Source organism: Podarcis cretensis (genome assembly GCF_951804945.1).
Source record: "Podarcis cretensis genome assembly, chromosome: 13".
NCBI classification, from domain to species: domain Eukaryota; kingdom Metazoa; phylum Chordata; class Lepidosauria; order Squamata; family Lacertidae; genus Podarcis; species Podarcis cretensis.
In genome coordinates this window covers 47,152,354-47,172,680 of record NC_137182.1, presented here as the reverse complement: position 1 = coordinate 47,172,680, position 20,327 = coordinate 47,152,354, and the positions used below count along the sequence as shown (strand labels likewise).

The 20,327-nt window shown below is 42.1% G+C and overlaps 3 protein-coding genes across 3 annotated transcripts; 1 reads left to right on the top strand and 2 right to left on the bottom strand.

Moving 5' to 3' along the window:
• Nucleotides 1-2,571: 2,571 nt before the first annotated feature.
• On the bottom strand, nt 2,572-12,956 carry LOC307202036 (olfactory receptor 10G4-like). The gene is made up of 2 exons (XM_079951656.1): nt 12,883-12,956; nt 2,572-3,577 (listed from the first exon to the last, which is right to left on the bottom strand). Exon 2 carries the CDS (start codon nt 3,535-3,537, stop codon nt 2,611-2,613), a length of 927 nt encoding a protein of 308 aa, XP_079807782.1. The 5' UTR covers nt 3,538-3,577; nt 12,883-12,956; the 3' UTR covers nt 2,572-2,610.
• On the bottom strand, nt 6,311-7,240 carry LOC307202035 (olfactory receptor 10G7-like; the record flags this gene model as incomplete). Its single annotated transcript, XM_079951655.1, has 1 exon — nt 6,311-7,240. One exon carries the CDS (start codon nt 7,238-7,240, stop codon nt 6,311-6,313), a length of 930 nt encoding a protein of 309 aa, XP_079807781.1.
• LOC307201654 (vomeronasal type-2 receptor 26-like) lies at nt 10,346-15,664 on the top strand (the record flags this gene model as incomplete). The annotated part of the gene is made up of 4 exons (XM_079950950.1): nt 10,346-10,633; nt 13,485-13,712; nt 14,191-14,317; nt 14,763-15,664. 4 exons carry the CDS (start codon nt 10,346-10,348, stop codon nt 15,662-15,664), a joined length of 1,545 nt encoding a protein of 514 aa, XP_079807076.1.
• Between the last annotated feature and the right edge of the window lie 4,663 nt (nt 15,665-20,327).

Below are 20,327 nucleotides of genomic sequence, written 5' to 3'. Positions count from 1 at the left end.
ATATATAAAAAAACAGCAGTTTACAACATTACCATTGTTATTATTATTTCAGTTTATTAGTTGCTACCCACATAAGGCGGCTCCAAGCAACTTGCAGAATTCGAGAGCATAAAGCATGACACAAAATAAAAAAGAATGGTACATTACAATAAAAGTCATACAATACAGTGGTACCTCAGGTTACATACGCTTCAGGTTACATACGCTTCAGGTTACAGACTCTGCTAACCCAGAAATAGTACCTCGGGTTAAGAACTTTGCTTCGGGATGAGAACAGAAATCGTGCAGTGGTGGCACAGTGGCAGCAGGAGACCCCATTAGCTAAAGTGGTACTTCAAGTTAAGAACAGTTTCAGGTTAAGAACAGACCTCCAGAACGAATTAAGTTCTTAACCCGAGGTAACACTGTAATCTATAAACAGACCCATAAACAGCAGCAAGATGATAGGTGGTGAGCAGAGCAGAGCAGGATTTTTAGCACATATGATACTGTGCCAGGGCCAGCCAAGATACAATTAGATGTCTTAATACAGAATTGGATTAATCAGGTTATTTATTTATTATTTATACCACTTAACTGCAATTGTCTCTAAGCAGTGTACAATAAGCCGAACAAATACAATAGAGACAAACTCCGTTACAAGCCAGCTATAAAATCAGAAATGTCCTTAAATTCTTACTGAAATAAAAAGTTGTGGTTCGAGGACCCGACCCCCGCGAAGTGAAATGAAGACACAGGGACACGTGATAAAAGGTTAATGGGCTAGAAAAGGCCACAACTTTATTGATTACAGCAACGAAAAGGTATTGGCTTAGGCATTGGATCACGAAACAAGTGGGTTTATTCACCAGGGGTTCATCACCTGTTGATGCTAATCCAACTATAGGCTCACCCCTGATGTCACCGAGGGTCGTGCCATGACCTCCCACCAAGCAGGCTTCGGACGGAATACACGACCGCCAGATTCCTTTAACGGAATACCCCTAGAAATTGAAGGCATAGGCGATGGCCACACCTAGCACTTCGACACACCACAACACATTATTCCAATGCCTAACCTACCCACCAATACCACAAAAGTTGTGACGATTGCTACGAGGTAGGCGAAAAAACCAAAAAGCCTAATGCCAAATGGGAAAACTCCTACCAGGCCCCCTGGGCAACCAGGGCGACCAACCTAAGGTCCATAGCAAGGCCAATGACCTAAGCCCTAACTCAAAGGGAGTGGAGGGTGGGTGACTCGCGACGCGACGATGGTGAAGAATGAGGCCGGGGAGAGGCTGGCACTGCAGCAAAAGGCTGCTGAACACGCCCCCTCTGTGGCACCTGGTTGGATGCCTACCGGGGGGCGTGGGCGCCAGCCACATGAGGTGGAGGCAGGGGGCTAATGCCCCCTGCTAGGGGCGGTGCTCGGGCTCCCGCCCACAACCACTCCCCTCTCTTTCAGGGAGGAGAGTCTTTACCGACTAGTCTCCAGAAGTTCCATCAGGGAGTGGCCCTGTCTCATCTCAGTTCCACAAAATTGAACCCACCATATTGAATGCATGATGCTTCATGAATATGAGCTGTGCCGCCAAATTATGGGAGACAAATGACCGTAACTCCCCTGAAGACCTCAGTGTTCAAGCAGGGATGTGTAGAAAGAGGCAGGTGGAAGATTCAGTTTCAAAAAAACAAAAAACGGTGGATGGGTGGGTGGAGGGGATGAAACATCCCACCACTGTTATTCTCACAGCAACCCATGAAGTAGGTCAGGTCAAGAGATTATGACTGAACCAGACAGAAACAGTTTGCTCCCCCTTTCATAGTACTAGAACCAGGGCCATGGAACAAAGCTGAAAGCAAAGAGATTCAAGATGGAAAAAGGATATTCATCATCCCATACACTCCATTAGACTGCGAAATTTGCTACCACAGGACATGGTGGGAGCCACCAACAAAGATGGTTTTAGAATAGGATGGGAGAAGTTGATGGAGGATACAGCAATTGGTGTAATTGGGCAATTGGGCAATGACAGGCCTAGACAGCATCTTGAGAAGTAGAGAAATCACCTTGCCAACAAAGGTCCGTATAGTTAAAGCTATGGTTTTCCCAGTAGTGTTGTATGGAAGTGAGAGCTGGACCATAAAGAAGGCTGATCGCCGAAGAATTGATGCTTTTGAATTATGGTGCTGGAGGAGACTCTTGAGAGTCCCATGGACTGCAAGAAGATCAAACCTATCCATTCTGAAGGAAATCAGCCCTGAGTGCTCACTGGAAGGACAGATTGTGAAGCTGAGGCTCCAGTACTTTGGCCACCTCATGAGAAGAGAAGACTCCCTGGAGAAGACCCTGATGTTGGGAAAGATGGAGGGCACAAGGAGAAGGGGGCGACAGAGGACGAGATGGTTGGATAGTGTTTTCGAGGTTACCAGCATGAGTCTGACCAAGCTGTGGGCGGCAGTGGAGGACAGGAGTGCCTGGCGTTCTCTGGTCCATGGGGTCATGAAGAGTCGGACACGACTAAACGACTAAACAACAACAACAGCAATTGGTGGCTACATTGTGACCAGTTTACTTGAACTCACCACTTGCCAAGCTCGCTCTCTCCTTCATTCCTTCCCTTTCATTCAGGAAGATACCTTCCTAAATACAAGTTTCTTCATTGCCCTTTTGATTTCTTCACTTCTCAAGGAATAGATGATGGGGTTTAGTGCAGGGGTGATAGCTGTGTAGAAAATGGACATCACCTTCTGAACCGAGTTGGTTGTGGCTGGCTGCAAGTATATGAGGACACAAGGGACGTAGAGAGTCAAGACCACGATGAGGTGGGCTGTGCAGGTGGAGAAAGCTTTTCTCTTTCCTTCCTCTGAGCGCATCTTCAGTATGGTGGCAACAATATGTGCATAGGAGCCCGCGATCAAGATGAAGCAACAGAGGGCAACCACGCCAACATTGATCATGATGACAACTTTGTTTATCGATGTGTCAGCACAGGCCACTTTGAGCAAAGGTGGGACATCACAGAAGTAGTGCTCAAGCTCATAAGGGCCACAGTAAGGGAGACGGAAAGTGAGGACGGTCTGAATAGTGGAATGGATGGTTCCGACGAGGCACGTTCCAGCCATGAACTGGGCACAAACCATCTTGCTCATAATGGAAGAGTAGCGAAGGGGGTTGCATATGGCCACATAACGATCAAAGGCCATGACAGTGAGGAGAAAGCCCTCTGTGCCCCCACAGAAGTGGAAGAAGTAAAGCTGAGCCACACAGCTCTGGTAAGAGATGCTTTGAGAGCCATTGATGAAGCCAGCCATCATCTTCGGAACAGTGGTAGTGGAGTAACACACATCTAGGAGGGACAATTCAGACAGGAAGTAGTACATAGGGGAGTGGAGCTGAGGACTGAGACGGATTGTGAAGAGTATGATGGCATTCCCGAGCAACGTCAAGAGGTAAATGGCAAGAAAGAGAGTGAAAAAGATCTGAAGACCCTGGACTTCAGAGAAACCCAGGAGAGTGAATTTAATCACAAGAGTGAAGTTGTCTTTCTCCATCTACCTTCAATTGATTGTTGTGGTTGTTAATGGCACACACCTGAATGTGGGAAGAAAATGAGAATTTTGAGGAGGGGGAGAGGAGGAGGAGGAGAAACTAATCAGTCCATTTTGATTTATCTCCATTTCGTTTTTTCCAATCAGTTTGCCACATTTCCACATCAATTTACATTTTTTAAAAATCCTCATGGAAATTCACCAGCTCTTCTCCCAATATAATCAGAATTCTACATGCAATTTTGGCTAATAGACACATTTTGGCAAATCATCTTGCCCAACATAATGCATTCTGTATATTGATTTCACTAATATGTGCATTTCTATGCACTTCCCCCTAATATGTGCCTTTTTGTACACAGCATTTGGTTAGAGAGCAGCATTGTGAAATACAGAGAATTGCCAATTTTGATGGGTAGCTGTGTTTTCCTTCACTTTTTTATTTCAAGAAGTTGAAACTAGGCAGGTTTGCTTCTCTGTTCTTCCAACACCCACTTCCCACAGCCACTTCCCAGAGCATCGTCTCCCTAATCAAATTAGGAGCAATATGCAGATCAGGTGTGTTCTCACCCTGAAATATCTGGGTTAAGGAGATAGCCCTCTTGAAGTCATACTGAGCTATGAGAACATCGATTCTTAACTATGGACCTTTTCAATCGGCAGTATTTGAACTTACCTGAACCACAAATAAGCCAGCAAAAATCAGTTGCAGTGGCCTTCAAATGCAGAACATAGTTGTATCTCTCTAGCAGAAGATCTCCCTGTCTTTATAAGAGCTCTAGGATGTCTCCAGACAATGACTCTTGCATCAAAGTCAATACGTGATCTACATGAACATGAGTCCCTCAACTATGGAAATTTCCAGTTGGAAGGATTTGAACTGTTGGTAAAACTGAATGTCAGATTAGTTGTATTCACGTGCACAAAATTCTTGCATCTTGCAAATACTCTGACAAATAGAACTCCCTGTATTTTTAGAGAGGGGTGATCCAAGTCAATGACCCATGCAGCTTCCTTAGCTGCCTTGAGAAGGAGCCAGTGTTTGCATCTTCTTCAGAAGTTGCAAGACACTTGAACGAGAAGCTCTAGAATGTACTAGGACAAAACAAATGTCTTCCTCAGCCACATTTCAAGGTTGGTTTGAGTACACAAGCTGGGGGAATTATGAACCCTCTTCTCACCATATCTCTGGTTCTTATTCATCATGGGAGACGAGAATTCTCCCCAAGCATATTTTGACATCAGTTTGGTGACTCCAAGGAAAAGTACCTTAAAGGATCTACACACCAAGTTTAATGAGCAATTACTGGTGTTTGCATCATTTGTGCAGAATAATAGCTACTAGTGAGAAATGAGAGTTTTCAATGTAAGGAATGTTGTATTTGTTTCCATGCAGTATTTTATCTCTCCAAAGGACTTCTAATTTCATCAGACACCTGGTCTTACTACATTCGGTCATAAAATACAACAAATAACATTTTAGAATGAGATCAGGTTTAATAACAGAAAAATAAAGTGGTGGGTTTTTTTGCATTTTCTATTTTTTGGATAATTTTATTGTTTGTTTAACATAATTGTTACAAAATATAAGCAAAATGTTACAAATACATACATACATACATACATATATATTTCAAATAAGCACATATATATATATATGAAAAAAGGAACAATAGAGAAGAAACAAAGAACAGAAAAAAGAAGAAAAAATAAAGAGGGGGGAGAGAAGAAGAAATGTTGGTTCCTGGTGTTTGGGTTATTCCTTCAGAGAAGCTGAGTACGGCTGGCTTAAAATGGTTCTGTTATCTCTTTCTGTCAACGTCATGCTGACTATAATAATAAGGCCAGAAGGAGCCTGGGTTTCACCTTTCTATCTCTCTTTCCTTCTGGTATGGTGTTCTGTATATAGTATGCTTAGTGTTAAGGTTTCAGTCTTATTATAAGTTACTGTAAGTTTAAGTTAAGTCTGCTACAACTGGATTTCTTACTGATAATGCCAATCCTGAATGTACAGTGGTACCTCAAGTTAAGAACTTAATTCGTTCTGGAGGTCTGTTCTTAACCTGAAACTGTTCTTAACCTGAAGTACCACTTTAGGTAATGGGGCCTCCTGCTGCCGCTGTGCCGCTGCTGCACAATTTCTGTTCTCATCCCGAAGCAAAGTTTTTAACCCAAGGTAATATTTCTGGGTTAGCGGAGTCTGTAACCTGAAGCGTATGTAACCTGAAGCGTATGTAACCCATATTACCAATGTATTGGATTTGTGACCATTATGCTCATTTGCCTTCAGTAGCCATAAAGCTCTGCTGAATGAAATATTAATTGCCTCTGGTCTATTTTTGGGGAATCCTGCAACTAAGGTTTTACTCTGCTAACTATACGTTGGAGTTCTGCTCTGGATCAATATGAGTAGAATTCATGGCACAACTATCCCCCACAAATTGACATAGGATTGTATCTAACAAAGTTACGCTCAGAATAGACCCATCGAAAATATTGGAGCAAATATAATCATGTCCATTAAGAACATAACATCAGAAGACCACTACTGGATCATGCCCAAGGCCCAGCTAACCCAACATCCTGTTCTCACAATGGCAAACCAATAACCCACAGGAAGGTCTGTGCTCAACAGCAACTCTCCCCACTTGTGATTCCCAGCAACTGGCATGGAGAGGTTCTACTCTGAGCAAGACTAGCAGTGGCTACAACTCATAGAGGTACAATTCATCCCAACTCATGGTGCTTCTATCTACAGAAGCTGCATTGCTGTCCTTCAAGAAAACACCTTCTTGAATGCCAGTTTCTTCACCATCTTCTTGATTTCTTCATTTCTCAAGGTGTAGATGATGGGGTTCAGGGCAGGTGTCACAGATGTGTAAAAGAGGGCCACAATGTTCAGGGCAGAGTGGTTGGTGGATGGCTGCATGTAAATGAATATGCAAGGGCCATAAAGGAGGAGGACTACAGTGAGGTGAGATGCGCAGGTGGAGAAGGCCTTCCTCTTCCCTTCCTCGGAGCGCATCTTGAGAATTGTGGTGGCAATGCGGATATAAGAACCAAGGATCAAAGCAAAGCTGCTCAGTGCCACAACACCAATGTTTACTGTGACCACGGTCTCATTCAGAGAGGTTTCTGCACAGGCTACCTTCAGTAAGGGTGGGACATCACAGAAATAGTGGTCAAGTTTGTAAGGCCCACAGTAAGGGAGGCGAAACGTGAGCACAGTCTGAAGAGTCGAATGAAGTGCCCCCACCAGGCAGGTTGCAGTCACCAGTCTGATGCAAGACACGTTGCTCATGATCCCAGAGTAGCGGAGAGGGTCACAGATGGCCACATAGCGGTCATATGCCATGACAGTGAGCAGGAAACACTCGGTGCCTCCAAAGAAGTGGAAGGCATAGAGCTGAGCCACACAGCCCTCAAAGGAAATGGCTTGGGAACCAGTCAAGAAGCTGGTCAGCATCTTGGGCACGGTGGTGCTGGAATAAAGCACATCAAGAATGGAAAGCTCGCCTAGAAAATAGTACATGGGGGAATGGAGCACAGGGCTGAACCAGATGGTGAGGAATATGAGGATGTTTCCGAGAAGAGTCAACATGTAGATGAAAAGGAAGAGCAGGAAAAAGAGGAGCTGGAGCTCCAGAACATCAGAAAACCCAGAGAGAGTGAATTGAATCCCCACAGTCAGGTTGGGTTTCTTCATCTAATTGTGGTTGTGTTCCAGATCATGGGAGCCTAAGTAAGAAGGTATAGCACCTAAGCAAGAAGATCAAACAAAAGCAGAAATTCTTCTCTTCCCCCACAGCTGCCATTAGAAAAAACGGAGAAATAAATGTTAAATACACATCACTATGTAATCCCTTTACTGGGCACTGGACAGAACACAATTAGCAGGATTTAATAAGCAGAAATATTGGATATACATTCGATGGATGAGATGGGGTGGAGGCAAGCATGAGGATGGAAGTGGATTGGGTGTTTGGTGATAGTAGAGGTGCTGGCAAATTGAGCACAGGCTACTTCTAGGAATGGAGGAAAATTTGGTTCAGTTCACATCTGAAGGCAAACCTACCTAATTTACATTTCCCAGCACAACTCACAAACCAAAATGCAGCCATTCATTCAAAAGTCTCACTTCTCTGAATTTTGCAATGCGGTTAGATTCTCCATACATCAGAAAAATTCCTGACATGTCCTAGTTTTCGGGTGTAAAAATGGTGCAAGGGTTTTTTTTTGCAGAATTGGGGAAATGTCTGGGAAAGCGTGATGGAAAAAGCAGCGGGAACAGCTCCAAAAGATAAAAATCACTGGGGGGGGGGGGTCCCCAGCAATTTTGGTTTGTTCCCCCCAAAACATATCTGGCTTGCAGATATGTTTATACTGAGGGAAACTGCGATGGGTTTTTGCTAAAGGTGCAGAGAGTTGTTAGGAGACCCTTGTTCCCCTCACAGAGCTACAATTCCCAGAGTTCCCTGGGATTGAGTGTTAAACCCCTCTGTGCAGATGGGGCCTCAGAGTAGATCATTCTGGGCTAGATGGATCAATGTGCTTCTGACTCAGTAGAAGGCAGCATCATGTGTTCACATGAATCCAAGCCATTTTTTTGCAAGTAAATCCAGATTTGAGTGAAGGCTCCGGCAATAGAATTCCCCAGCATTGTCACAGAAGCAATAGGTGCATAGGTACGACTCCAGTGGGAAGGTAAACGGCATTTCCGTGTGCTGCTCTGGTTTGCCAGAAGTGGCTTAGTCATGCTGGCCACATGACCCGGAAGCTGTACGCTGGCTCCCTCGGCCAATAAAGCGAGATGAGCGCGGCAACCCCAGAGTCGGCCACGACTGGACCTAATGGTTAGGGGTCCCTTTACCCTTACCTTATCCTTAAAACCCCTTTCAAACTATCTCTGAACCACACTTGATGAACAAACATTAGTTTTGCACCCCTATGCTAACACAAAAACCACCTTGAATCTGATTTACATTACTCAGTTTGTCAGAGTAAAACAAAACAAAGCAAAACAAATATGTTGAAGAGTCATCCAAGCTACCTTTCCTCCAAAGGGCTACAGAAATTCAACCATGGGTACATCTGATATCAAGGCCTTTGAAAGTCCATTCTACATTTTAATCCATTGCAGCTGATTGCTTTATCATCATGAAGGAATTTATGGAGACTCTCCTGTTCTGCATCTTGAATATGGGCAGGATGGAAAGAGAAAAACATTTTATAAACATTCTGTAACCCCAGGGAGACAACCAAATAATTCCCCTAAGAGTGAAAGTGCTGAGACACAGGCAAACATGTGTTCATAAAATATATTGATTTATTTCCCTTGCTATTTCCTAAGCAAGGGACAGGATTAATGTTGCAATAAGTGGGGGTTCATAGGGAGTGGACTGTAGGTTCATTCCTTATCTAAGATTCTATAATGCAACAAATATGATTACATTGGCAGTTCCCCTTCTGCCAGTGCTTTTCTTCTAGAAAAACAGTGCCAGTACTCATCATGAAGTTGTTACACTAAGTGCCACATTTTTAACCAGTGCTTTTCACCCGGGAAAACAGGTGCTGGTACTACATAACCTTGAGTACCATCAGAAAAAGAAAAAGAAAAAACACTGCCTACTGCTTATACGTCATAGACTCCAAAAGCACTGCACAATTGATATCCTCCCCTGTAATTATTAAAATTACAATAATCAATTCACCTGGCCAAGGCTCCAGAAGTCAGAGTGGAAAAAGGATCAACAGGCAAGTCTGAAATGATTATAAGCTCCCCAGTGCTTCATAGGCAGCTATGGTAAGGGAGGAGAGAGAGGCTGGGCTTTGTTACCTATCAGTTATGAGTTTCCCCCTTTCATATCAAATCACTGTATCTTGTTTGGCTTCCGAGGATTTCTGTTGTGACAGTCTTTCAATTGACACTAAGGTGAATACGTGCCCCTTACAGTGCCAAATTGACAGTCAGCTGCCACCCTATTTGTCTTGTTCAGATCAGGTGGAGGAGAGGAATAATACTGTCGGGAGAAGCAGGGGAGTCCATGCAGACAAGGGTATTTGCCATCAGGATGTTGCTCCTGCTGCTTCTGCTGCTCCCCAATATGGTGTCCCAAGTACAAAGTGTTAAATGCACAACAAACCATCCTGTTCATGTTCCACATGAGTGGTATGAGCCAGGTGACCTGGTCATTGGTGCAATGGCATGTCTTATCTGTTATATAGTCCCCAATTTATCCTTTGATATACACCCTTCCCAAGCCTTCATTTATAAGCCAATGTGAGTAACCAGTATTTTTTGTATTTTTTTTTTTGTATTCCTTATATGTTGTATCTGACTTAAAATAACTTGGATTGATTTGGAAGGAAACTTTAGAACTTTGTTTTTTAGAAATCCCCAGGCACACAGGCACTTTAGTATATTCTTCTGACACAGCGGTATAATACTGCCATGGTACCTCTGGTTGCGAACAGGATCCGTTCTGGAGGCCCGTTTGCAACATGAAAAGCCTGCAACCTGAAGCGCCGTATCTGCACAGGTGCACGGCACAATTTGGCACTTGTGTGTATGTGCGAGCGGTGAAACCCAGAAGTAACCCTTTCCGGTACTTCCAGGTCGCCACGAGACACAACCTGAAAAAACGTATCATTAAGCAAATGGAACATGAGGTATGACTGTGTTGTCTAAAAATGTATAAACCTTTCTGGTTGTGTCCTCTCTTTACAGAAAGGCAAGTGAATCTCTCATATCTAGATTATGCGCACTCTGTAATTTCCCCACTAAACAGTAACTCAATTCATTTGCAGAGCGATGACAAAGTTTTACCAGCAAATCCTGGCCTTGGTGTTTGCTGTTGATGAGATCAACGAGAATCCCAGGATGTTGCCTAATGTCTCTCTCGGCTTCCACATCTATGATAGCTATTATGATTCAAAGATGACCTACCGAAACACTCTGGACCTGATCTTTAAATCACGTTACTTTATTCCCAACTACAGGTGTGGTGTCCAGAAAAACGTCATAGGAGTCATTGGGGGACTTAGCTCTGATACCTCCTGGTGCATGGCAAACGTCTTAGGTCTTTTCAAGATTCCACAGGTAGAATATGGGTTTTGAACAGAAAAGAAAAAACTATTCATGCCATATTCACTGAAATAAAAACCCCACGCATATACTAAGTAAAAGAACATAAGGTTGACCACCCCACACTCTCTCCCCTCTCCCTGCCTATTTTCTTCCCAGTCCTATACTGCATATAACACCAATGTCTCACAACAAATGTAACTGATCTATAGAAAACACAACATGAAGAAAGAGACAATGCATGCACTTTTGTAAATGAGGAATATCTTTAATAAAAAAATATTTTAAAAAAGACAAATGCATAAATAATTCACAAGACATTAACTAATAAATTTCCTCCCATTAAAAATCAAGATATTCCATTCCTAGGGAACTAGGATGTTATTCAGCATTATTAATTTTCAGAAGCTAACTGAAAACACTGTTTATTGTTATTGTTCCAGCATTTGGCCTTCTGCAGAGTTATATAGTGGTGCCAGTTTTGGGCTGTTCTCCTGCATTGCTGGATTTCATTCTTTGTTGTTTTAACCTTGGCTGAAAGTGTTTGGTATGGCATTTCTGTATTTTACTGATATTTTATATGATGTGGTTGATTCTGCTCAGAGAAGAATAACATATACAATTGAGTGGAGATCTTCAAGATTCCCCAAGATATCTTCCTGAGAGAGTAATAAGTAGATAGAGAATCAACCTCTCTCTACAATCACTATAAAGGTTAGAGAGCAAAAGAGCATGATCAACAATTTCTATTGCTCCACCTCCACCTTGGAGTTTGTTGATTCATCCACCTAGCAGTATATTAACATGAGCCATGATAAATGCTCCCCTGTTCTTGGAGATAATCAATGTGTACAAGTATGAAGATCTGACAATACAATAATAATAATAATAATAATAATAATAATAATAATAATAATATATGCAGAAAACATTGAGCAAGATTGTCTTTGTTATCTATGCAAATTGAGGTTGGTGCTGTCCCCAAACTTTGTACAGTAGGGATTCAGAGGTTTTCTATTGATATTCAAAGAAATTTGATTAACATGAGTATTTTTTTGCACTTGGGTATGGTTGCCTTTTCCCTTCTCTAGATTTCATATGGTTCATTTGAACAAGGCATAAATGATCAAACCAAGATCCCTTCTTTCTACCGCATGGTCCCCAATGAAGACCTTCAGTATCAGGGAATAATCCAGTTACTTCTGCATTTTGGATGGAAATGGGTTGGGCTCATGACTACAGCTGATGAAGCTGGCGAACATTTCTTACAGAAAATTGAACCCATGTTTTTCAAGAATGGAATCTGTTCAGCATTCACAGAAAGAGTTGAACTCAATCTGCATTATAATGGTAACTTACTAAAAATGCTGTATGACTCAAGGATTTTGTTACCAACTTTCAAAACCAGCAAAGCCAGTGCAGTTCTTGTATATGGAGAAAGTAGATATAATATATGGTTGTCAAGTGCTTTAAACATAATGGAGTTCACTCCACTACTATTTCCTCAAAAGAAGTCACGTGAAGGAAAAGTATGGATTACAACAGCCCAACTTGATTTCATATTATATAGCCTTCAAAAAAAATTAAATGTTAATATACAAGTGCTCCATGGTGCTATATCCTTTGCAATTCACTCCAAGGAGATTCACAACTTCCAAGACTTTCTTCGGAGTGTATATCCTCATTGGACAGAGACAGATGGTTTTATCCAAGATTTCTGGGAAGATGCATTCAGTTGTTCATTTCCAAATTCCACTCTCTCAATATTCAATGATCACATGTGTACTGGAGAAGAAATGCTGGAGAGCCTCCCTGCACCATTTTTTGAAATGAGCATGACTGGCCACAGCTATAGTATCTATAATGCTGTCTATGCTTTGGCACATGCCTTAAATAGCAAGCGATCGGCTGGAGCGATCCACAAGAGTAGAGATGCTAAGGAGAAACTCTCTCCTCAATATGTAGAACCTTGGCAGGTAACATTCTCTCTTACAAAGCATTCACTTCATTGATCCATTATGTGAGTAAGCATTTAATTATCAGTAAAGAAATAACAGAAAAGGACTTGAGAAATTAGAAAGAGTATTAGAATATTTCCTATAATGATAGTAAACAGATTTTAGATGGCACAGACTTTCATAAGCAACAAACTTACTCACATTTTACAGGGGGCAGTTCCACATACAAGCAAAATCATTTAAAGCCAGAATAACCTCTAGAAAACCAATTTAAAAAAAAAACATCTTAAGAATTGCTGTACTTACTGGTTTGGGACAAATGTGGCTCTTCATCTCCCTTCTCCCCCTCCTCTCCCTCACTGAATGATGCTTCAGATGCTACAAGGACCAAAGAGTTTGAGAGATAGCCAGAAGAGCACTTTGCCTGTTGCACAGGGCACAATTGTGGAGCTTTGCATTCAGTGAGACCACAGTCACACCCTTCTCCTTCTCATACATCTTGACAGCAGAAACTAATGAAAGGTCCAGTCAGAGGTTCTCATGTTCCATTCCTATGCTCAGGGAACATCATGTTTGAGAACATGAACATGAGAGCATGAGCTCTTACTTGATTTCTCAAATTCCTTCCCTTTCTTGAATCTTGACAATGGCAGGTCCTAAGCAAGCTAGTCTATAAACTTAACTCTTTCACATTTATTTATGGAATTCTGTCAACTGTTGAATTTACACTGATTCGTGTTTTCCTAGTCTTCCCATATGGGGAATTGAAACAAGGGTGCTGTCCATTGTAAACTAAAGTGTTTAACTCTTAGAGGAAAGGGATTTAATACCATCTAGGAAAGCTCTTCAACAATCATAATCAGACTATTAGAATGCTGTATTGACCTTTTGATTCTCTTTCCACCTAGCTACACTCATTCCTGCAGAGAATCTCGTTCAACAACAGTGCTGGAGATGAAATTCAATTCAATGAATATGGAGAGTTGGCAGCTGGCTTGGATATTACAAACTTGGTCACATTCCCAAATAGATCGTACATCAGAGTCAAAGTGGGAAGGTGGGACCCTCAGGCCCCTCCCGGCAAAGAGTTCACCATTAATGAGGACAGAATCAAATGGCACAGAGACTTCGCTGAGGTACAGAAATAACTGCACAGGCCATGAAATTCCATAATTAAGACTCCAGTGATGAGATAGAATCAAGGAGTATACCAGACTTAAGAAGCTCTTGCTGCAGAGGTCAAATATAGGAACCACCCATCAAAAGCATTTCTCTGCTATAAGGATTTGGCCCCCATCCCATCCATCACTGTCTTCAGACACCTGTCCAGTCCCTTCACCACCTCCTCTCATTCCAATGGAATGGAAAGGTAGAACTTCACATCATCAGCATCCAGATGTTACCATGAGCCAGATTCTAGGATATTATTCCTAACAGTTTCGTTGATATAATAAATAGCACAGGAAACAGAATGTACCATATTGGGACACTACAACCCCACAGCCGTGGGGTGGTTTCCTAGTACTAGTTTCTCAAATGACCATACAAGAAGTAACAGAAATAATTCACCCAAACCTTGTTTTCATATTAAATTCTTCCTATATCTTTGAATAGGTGCCACCTCTTTCTATATGTAATGACAACTGCCATCCTGGATACGGAAAGAAAAAGAAGGAAGGAAGGAAGTTTTGCTGTTATGATTGTGATCCATGTCCAGAAGGAATGATCTCAAATGAGAAAGGTGGGAGATGTCATTTTAGGATATACCAATTTATTTTAATAAGCTCTGAACACTTTGGCAACTTTGTTGTCATTAAACTGATGGAGGAGGGAAGGCGTAACTTAAATAGATGTGTTGTTCTCATTGTTTATAGTTAGTATCAATTTTCTCCTGTTAGACTTAGGTTGTTTGACAAAAGGTTGAAAGTCCCATTAATCTTGCCTTTCTGGGCTCCAAAGATTTCTGCAGTAATGTATTTTTCATTTTGCTATGCACTACAAGTCGTTACAACAAAAAAGGAAGGGGACTAGTAAAAAAGATGTCACCCATGTACAAAATACCAGATTTCATACAGAAGTTCTTAAACATTTTGAGATAGAAAGCACTGTCCTAAAATTTCAATGAGGAAATCCTTAAGAATAGTATTGGATGTTGAAATTGTTGTGCATTCTTTGTTTGTTTTCAGACATGGAAACATGTGTCAGTTGCCCAGCAGATCAATTTCCAAAGAGCGGCCAGGATCTATGCATTCCTAAGATTCCAAACTTCCTAGCTTTTGATGAAACCTTGGCCATTGTTTCAACATCCTCTGCACTTTTATTCTCTCTCATCACAATTCTGGTGCTTGGCATCTTCATTAAGCATCGCAATACAGCCATAGTCAAAGCCAACAACAGAAGCCTCACCTATGGTCTCCTTATCTCCCTCCTCTTGTGTTTCCTCTCTTCTTTGCTGTTTATTGGAAAACCTAATATGGTGACTTGCTTTCTCCAGCAAAAAGCTTTTGGCATTGTCTTCTCTGTGGCCCTCTCCAGCATCTTAGCCAAAACCATATTGGTGGTTTTGGCTTTCATGGCTACCAAACCAGGATCCAATATGAGGAAATGGGTAGGCAAAGAACTGGCTTATTCCATTGTCTTTTCCTGCTCCATTGTTCAAGTAGGGATCTGTGTTCTCTGGCTGGCAACCTCTCCCCCATTCCCAGATGTGGACATGCACTCAATGCCTGAAGAAATCATATTTCTTTGCAATGAAGGGTCAGTCTCCATGTTCTATTGTGTTTTGGGCTACATGGGCTTCCTGGCCACTGTCAGCCTCACAGTCGCCTTCCTAGCCAGGAAGTTGCCTGACACTTTCAACGAAGCCAAGTTCATCACCTTCAGCATGCTGGTCTTCTGCAGTGTTTGGCTCTCCTTCATTCCAACTTACCTGAGCACCAGAGGAAAATACATGGTGGCTGTGGAGATCTTCTCCATCTCTGCTTCTGGTGCTGGGTTGCTGGTTTGCATTTTTTCCCCTAAATGCTACATTATTGTGGTGAGGCCTGACCTGAACAACAAAGAGCAGCTAACACAAAGAAAGGTTTAAATGACAGATGAATTTGTGGCTCTGTTGGTTCTTAGGCTAAATCGTCTTTCTGGCAGGAATCACTTTCCCTGTCGTTTCCCCACCAAGACTTTACCAGAAAATTTACTTTGCCTTTCTACTCTTTTCCTTCATCCCCATGGGTGCCCACATTTCTGCTCAAGAGGCTCTGTGCCTTTCCTGAACAAATTTGGGGAGACCATTGGAAGCTGCAAAGTGTGTATTCCCAGGATGATGTAGGAGATTGAGTGCCTGTTTCTCCTTCCTACCTGATACCCCACTCCACAGATTCCTTGCCTTCACTCAACAGTTGCCTCGGGGCAGATATCCTCAACTACGTGTAGTTTCTCCACAAATAATTTTTTTGCAAAAGAGAACCCTGTGGAATTGAACCCCTTCCCCAATCCTGAGTTTGGAGAAGATTCAACTTCATATCCTCCCACTCCGCTTCCAGCCATATGTTTAATTAGAGTTTTTGACACTAATTAGACATTAGGCCAGCTCTTAAATTGTTTCGGAGTGGATCTGAGATCATGCCAGAGGTCCCCGGCTTCATCAAGTGTGGCCTGGACTGTTTGGGGGGCCCTTGATTGCTTTTCACCCCTGTTTCCTCCTTCACTCCATATCCATGCCACCTCCCTGACCTTTTGTGAATCCCATCTTGCACAATAGCTACCTGTATATGGTTTCACATGTAATGAGAACCAAATACCCCAAAGACTGACATAGAATAGTGATCTAGTAAGTGACTGCCAACTGTGTGAACTGGGTTCATTCAATAAAAAGAATATGTTACTAAACTATGGTCCTTCCCTTGTGTGCTCATGGAAATCTGCTGTATTCACATGTGGATACAATAGCATGGCAATTGATTTTGCTTTTGGAATAATGACCACATTTCCCTTGAAACTCTTTTTAGCAGCTGCACAGGGAGATTCACAGAAAGGACAAAATTTCAAAAAAGAAACTTCAGATTTTGGGTAATGGGAATCTAAACAGAGTTCTACTGTGCTAAGAAGATTGGCTAAGAAGTGGAAGGATGTCACATAGAGGAGGGAGAAAGGTTGTTTTCTGCTGCTCCAGAGAAGCGGACACGGAGCAATGGTTCCAAACTACAAGAAAGAAGATTCCACCTAAACATTAGGAAGAACTTCCTGACAGTAAGAGCTGTTCGACAGTGGAATTTGCTGCCAAGGAGTGTGGTGGAGTCTCCTTCTTTGGAGGTCTTTAAGCAGAGGCTTGACAACCATATGTCAGGAGTGCTCTGATGGTGTTTCCTGCTTGGCAGGGGGTTGGACTCGATGGCTCTTGTGGTCTCTTCCAACTCTATGATTCTATGATTCTATAATGTATGCAAGTAAAGCTGGTTTTTCAGAGACTATGTGTTTGTCTTGGAAGGCTTTGTTGTTGTTGTTTAGTCGTTTAGTTGTGTCCGACTCTTCGTGACCCCATGGACCAGAGCACGCCAGGCACTCCTGTCTTCCACTGCCTCCCACAGTTTGGTCAGACTCATGTTTGTAGCTTCGAGAATACTGTCCAACCATCTCATCCTCTGTCGTCCCCTTCTTCTTGTGCCCTCAATCTTTCCCAACATCAGGTTCTTTTCCAGGGAGTCTTCTCTTCTCATGAGGTGGCCAAGGTATTGGAGCCTCAGCTTCACGATCTGTCCTTCCAGTGAGCACTCAGGGCTGATTTCCTTCAGAATGGAGAGGTTTGATCTTCTTGCAGTCCATGGGACTCTCAAAAGTCTCCTCCAGCACCATAATTCAAAAGCATCAATTCTTCGGCGATCAGCCTTCTTTATGGTCCAGCTCTCACTTCCATACATCACTACTGGGGAAACCATGGCTTTAACTATACGGACTTTTGTCGACAAGGTGATGTCTCTGCTTTTTAAGATGCTGTCCAGGTTTGCCATCGCCTTTCTCCCAAGGAGCAGGCGTCTTTTAATTTCATGACTGCTGTCACCATCTGTAGTGATCCTTGGAAGGCTAATGAAGAACAACATGAAGTAAAAATAGGAGACTCCAAGAACAGATGAAGATGAAGTTTGTGAGGGCTGGAAGTTCTTGCTGACCTTGGTCTATTTGGATTTGAAATTGCTTCATTTTAAAGCTTTGTCCTCAGTAGTGAACACATCTAGATGCTATTTAGCTGGAGGTGTTTTACTATTTTCATTCGGTTTTAGGTTTACTTGTTCAAACTGTTCCTATTTACCATATGCCTTAGTGCACTACCACTCAAACAAGTGCATACACTTGGCTTTGCCAATCTGAAGTTCTTATATGTATAATTTTTATAACGAGTTTGCCCCTGCGGCACATTAGTGGTGAAAACCATCTCTTATGCCCTGCTACGGTGCTGTTTTTACAGGGATATACGCTCAGTTTTTATCACCCCTGTTATACAGAAAATTCCAAGTGGGCCCCAACCTCAATGTTTAAAATCTCTGATAGAGGACAAGGATCCAGAGATCACGTTAAAGGTGGCCAAATTTTGCACGGTTGCCATAAAACCTAGGGAACAAGCTGTGTATTATAAAGACTAAGGCCTTAGAAGCAAATTATAGATAATACTGTAGAGATTAAGACTTAAACTATATTTTAACTGCTGTCATAACTGTATTGTTTATTGTTATATTGATTGTTAATTTAAACTTAATTCTATTGTGTTTCTGATTTGTTTAATACGGTATGTGACTCTGGTCTGGGACGATAATAAATTCAATTCTATCCTATTGAAAAATTTCAACCTGGAATGCAATAAAAATCAACCTAGTCTACAGAACAAGGTGAATAAAAAGAAAAAACCCAAAAATAAGGAGAGAAAGAGAGAGATGGGCCCTTTATCATATTTATATCATATATATCTACTCATTTATTCACACAGAGAGAAGTAGACCTTCCCACCTCCCCCCTGAGACCCTACTTCTTCTCCCAGTCTCTCCCCCTGGGAGACACTTTCTGCCATGCCTTTCATCCAGGGACCCTCTTGCTTCCTTCCCCACCTCCCAAGCATTTTTTTAAAAAAGAAAGATATATTTTTATTAACTTTTCTTGGTTTAATAAACTATATGCAATGGCTCTTTTTTCAAGTTACATTTTCTACAGATCAGTTTCATTTGTTGAGATGTTAGGACTACATTAGGAAGAAAAGGAGGGATGGTGAGTGGGGTGGGGTCGGGTGAAAGAGGTTGGGGGTGGCTAAGGGTGTGGCTGGTTGTCTTTGACTGGATATAGTGAAATTTATTTTCATGTGTGAGTGGTGTGTGTGTGTGTGTGTGTGTTTGGATCAGGTTTGCCAGACTGATTCATATGCTGTTGGCAGGTTCTTGTTGTTGCCTTGTTGGGCTACATGATCAAGGTTAACCATACAGGAGTGAAGGCATCATCTTCTGTTTGTCCCCTTGTCAGTTTCAGTTTATTGGTTGGTTTTCCCGTAAGGCTGTTCCCCATACTATTTGATACCATTGATCTACGCTTACTCCTAAGAAGTCTTTCCAGTGTCTGGCTATGATGCTTCTGGCTACTGAGAGTAGGTGGGTTATAAGCTCTTTGTGTTGTGAGTGGGCATTATTGTCTTGGAAAATGTTTAGTAGGGCCAGTTCTGGAGTGACTTCTAATATTGCTTAGTTATTTTGCATATTTCTTGTATGATCGAGGTCCAGAAGAGTTGGATTTTAGGACATTCCCATCACATGTGGAGGTATGTGCCTGTGGAGGTGTATCCTCTCCAGCATTTTGGTGAGGTTCCTGGGCGTAGTTTCCATGGTGTTAGGTACCACCTGTAAGTAAGTTTCAGAGTGAGTTGTTTTCTTACTTCCAAAGCTTCTTATAAATGTTTCCAAATCTGAATGATAATGCAAAAATAAAACAAGGAGAGAGAAAGAAAGAAACAGAAAGAACAAACAAAACCATGCAAAAAGATAAAAAGGAGGAAAAACAAAGAAAGTAAAAACAAATGGGTACTTCCACATCGCTATCTGCCAATTGTATTACAATTATTCAAAATTATTGGCATATACGCTCAAGGATTACTTCTCGCTGTAGTTGGTTATCAGCTTTTCTCCCAAACTGCTAATGGTATCTTCCCTAGTTTCCTTCAATGTACTTCTGACACTCAGAAACTCTAAAAAAAACCTTGATAGAGAAATTTTATGAAGAGTGTTGTTTCCTGCTTGTCAGTGGATTTTAAAAAATAACGAATACTTGTGGGTATTCTGCATTGATAGGGTAGGAACTGGATGACCTTCTAGGTACAATCCTAACCTATTATTCTGAAACATCACAAATATAATTAATTTGGCAGTTCCCCGACTGCTGATGCGCCATAGACTCCAAAAGCACTACAAAAGGGATTCTCTCCCCTGTAATTATTAGAATTACTATAATCAATTCCACAAGCTAAAGCTCGAGATGTCAGAGTGGAAAACATGCAACATGCAAGTCTGAAATGAATATTAGTGTCCCAGTTTTTCATAGACAGCTATGATAATGACCGCTCCCCACTTAAAACGGGGGGGCGCCTTTTGCGTGGACGCGTGCAGCCCTGGATCTGGAGTGGCCCCATCAGCATAGGCTTTGCCTTCCCTCAGGTGGGATACCTGGAGGTCCCCGCCTACCCCAGTGAGTTGTCCAATCCCACCTGGGGGAAGTGTTGCCAGGGA

Excerpts from the sequence above, each read along its gene's own strand:
- LOC307202036 (XM_079951656.1), bottom strand. The coding sequence starts at position 3,537 with ATGGAGAAAGACAACTTCACTCTTGTGATTAAATTCACTCTCCTGGGT.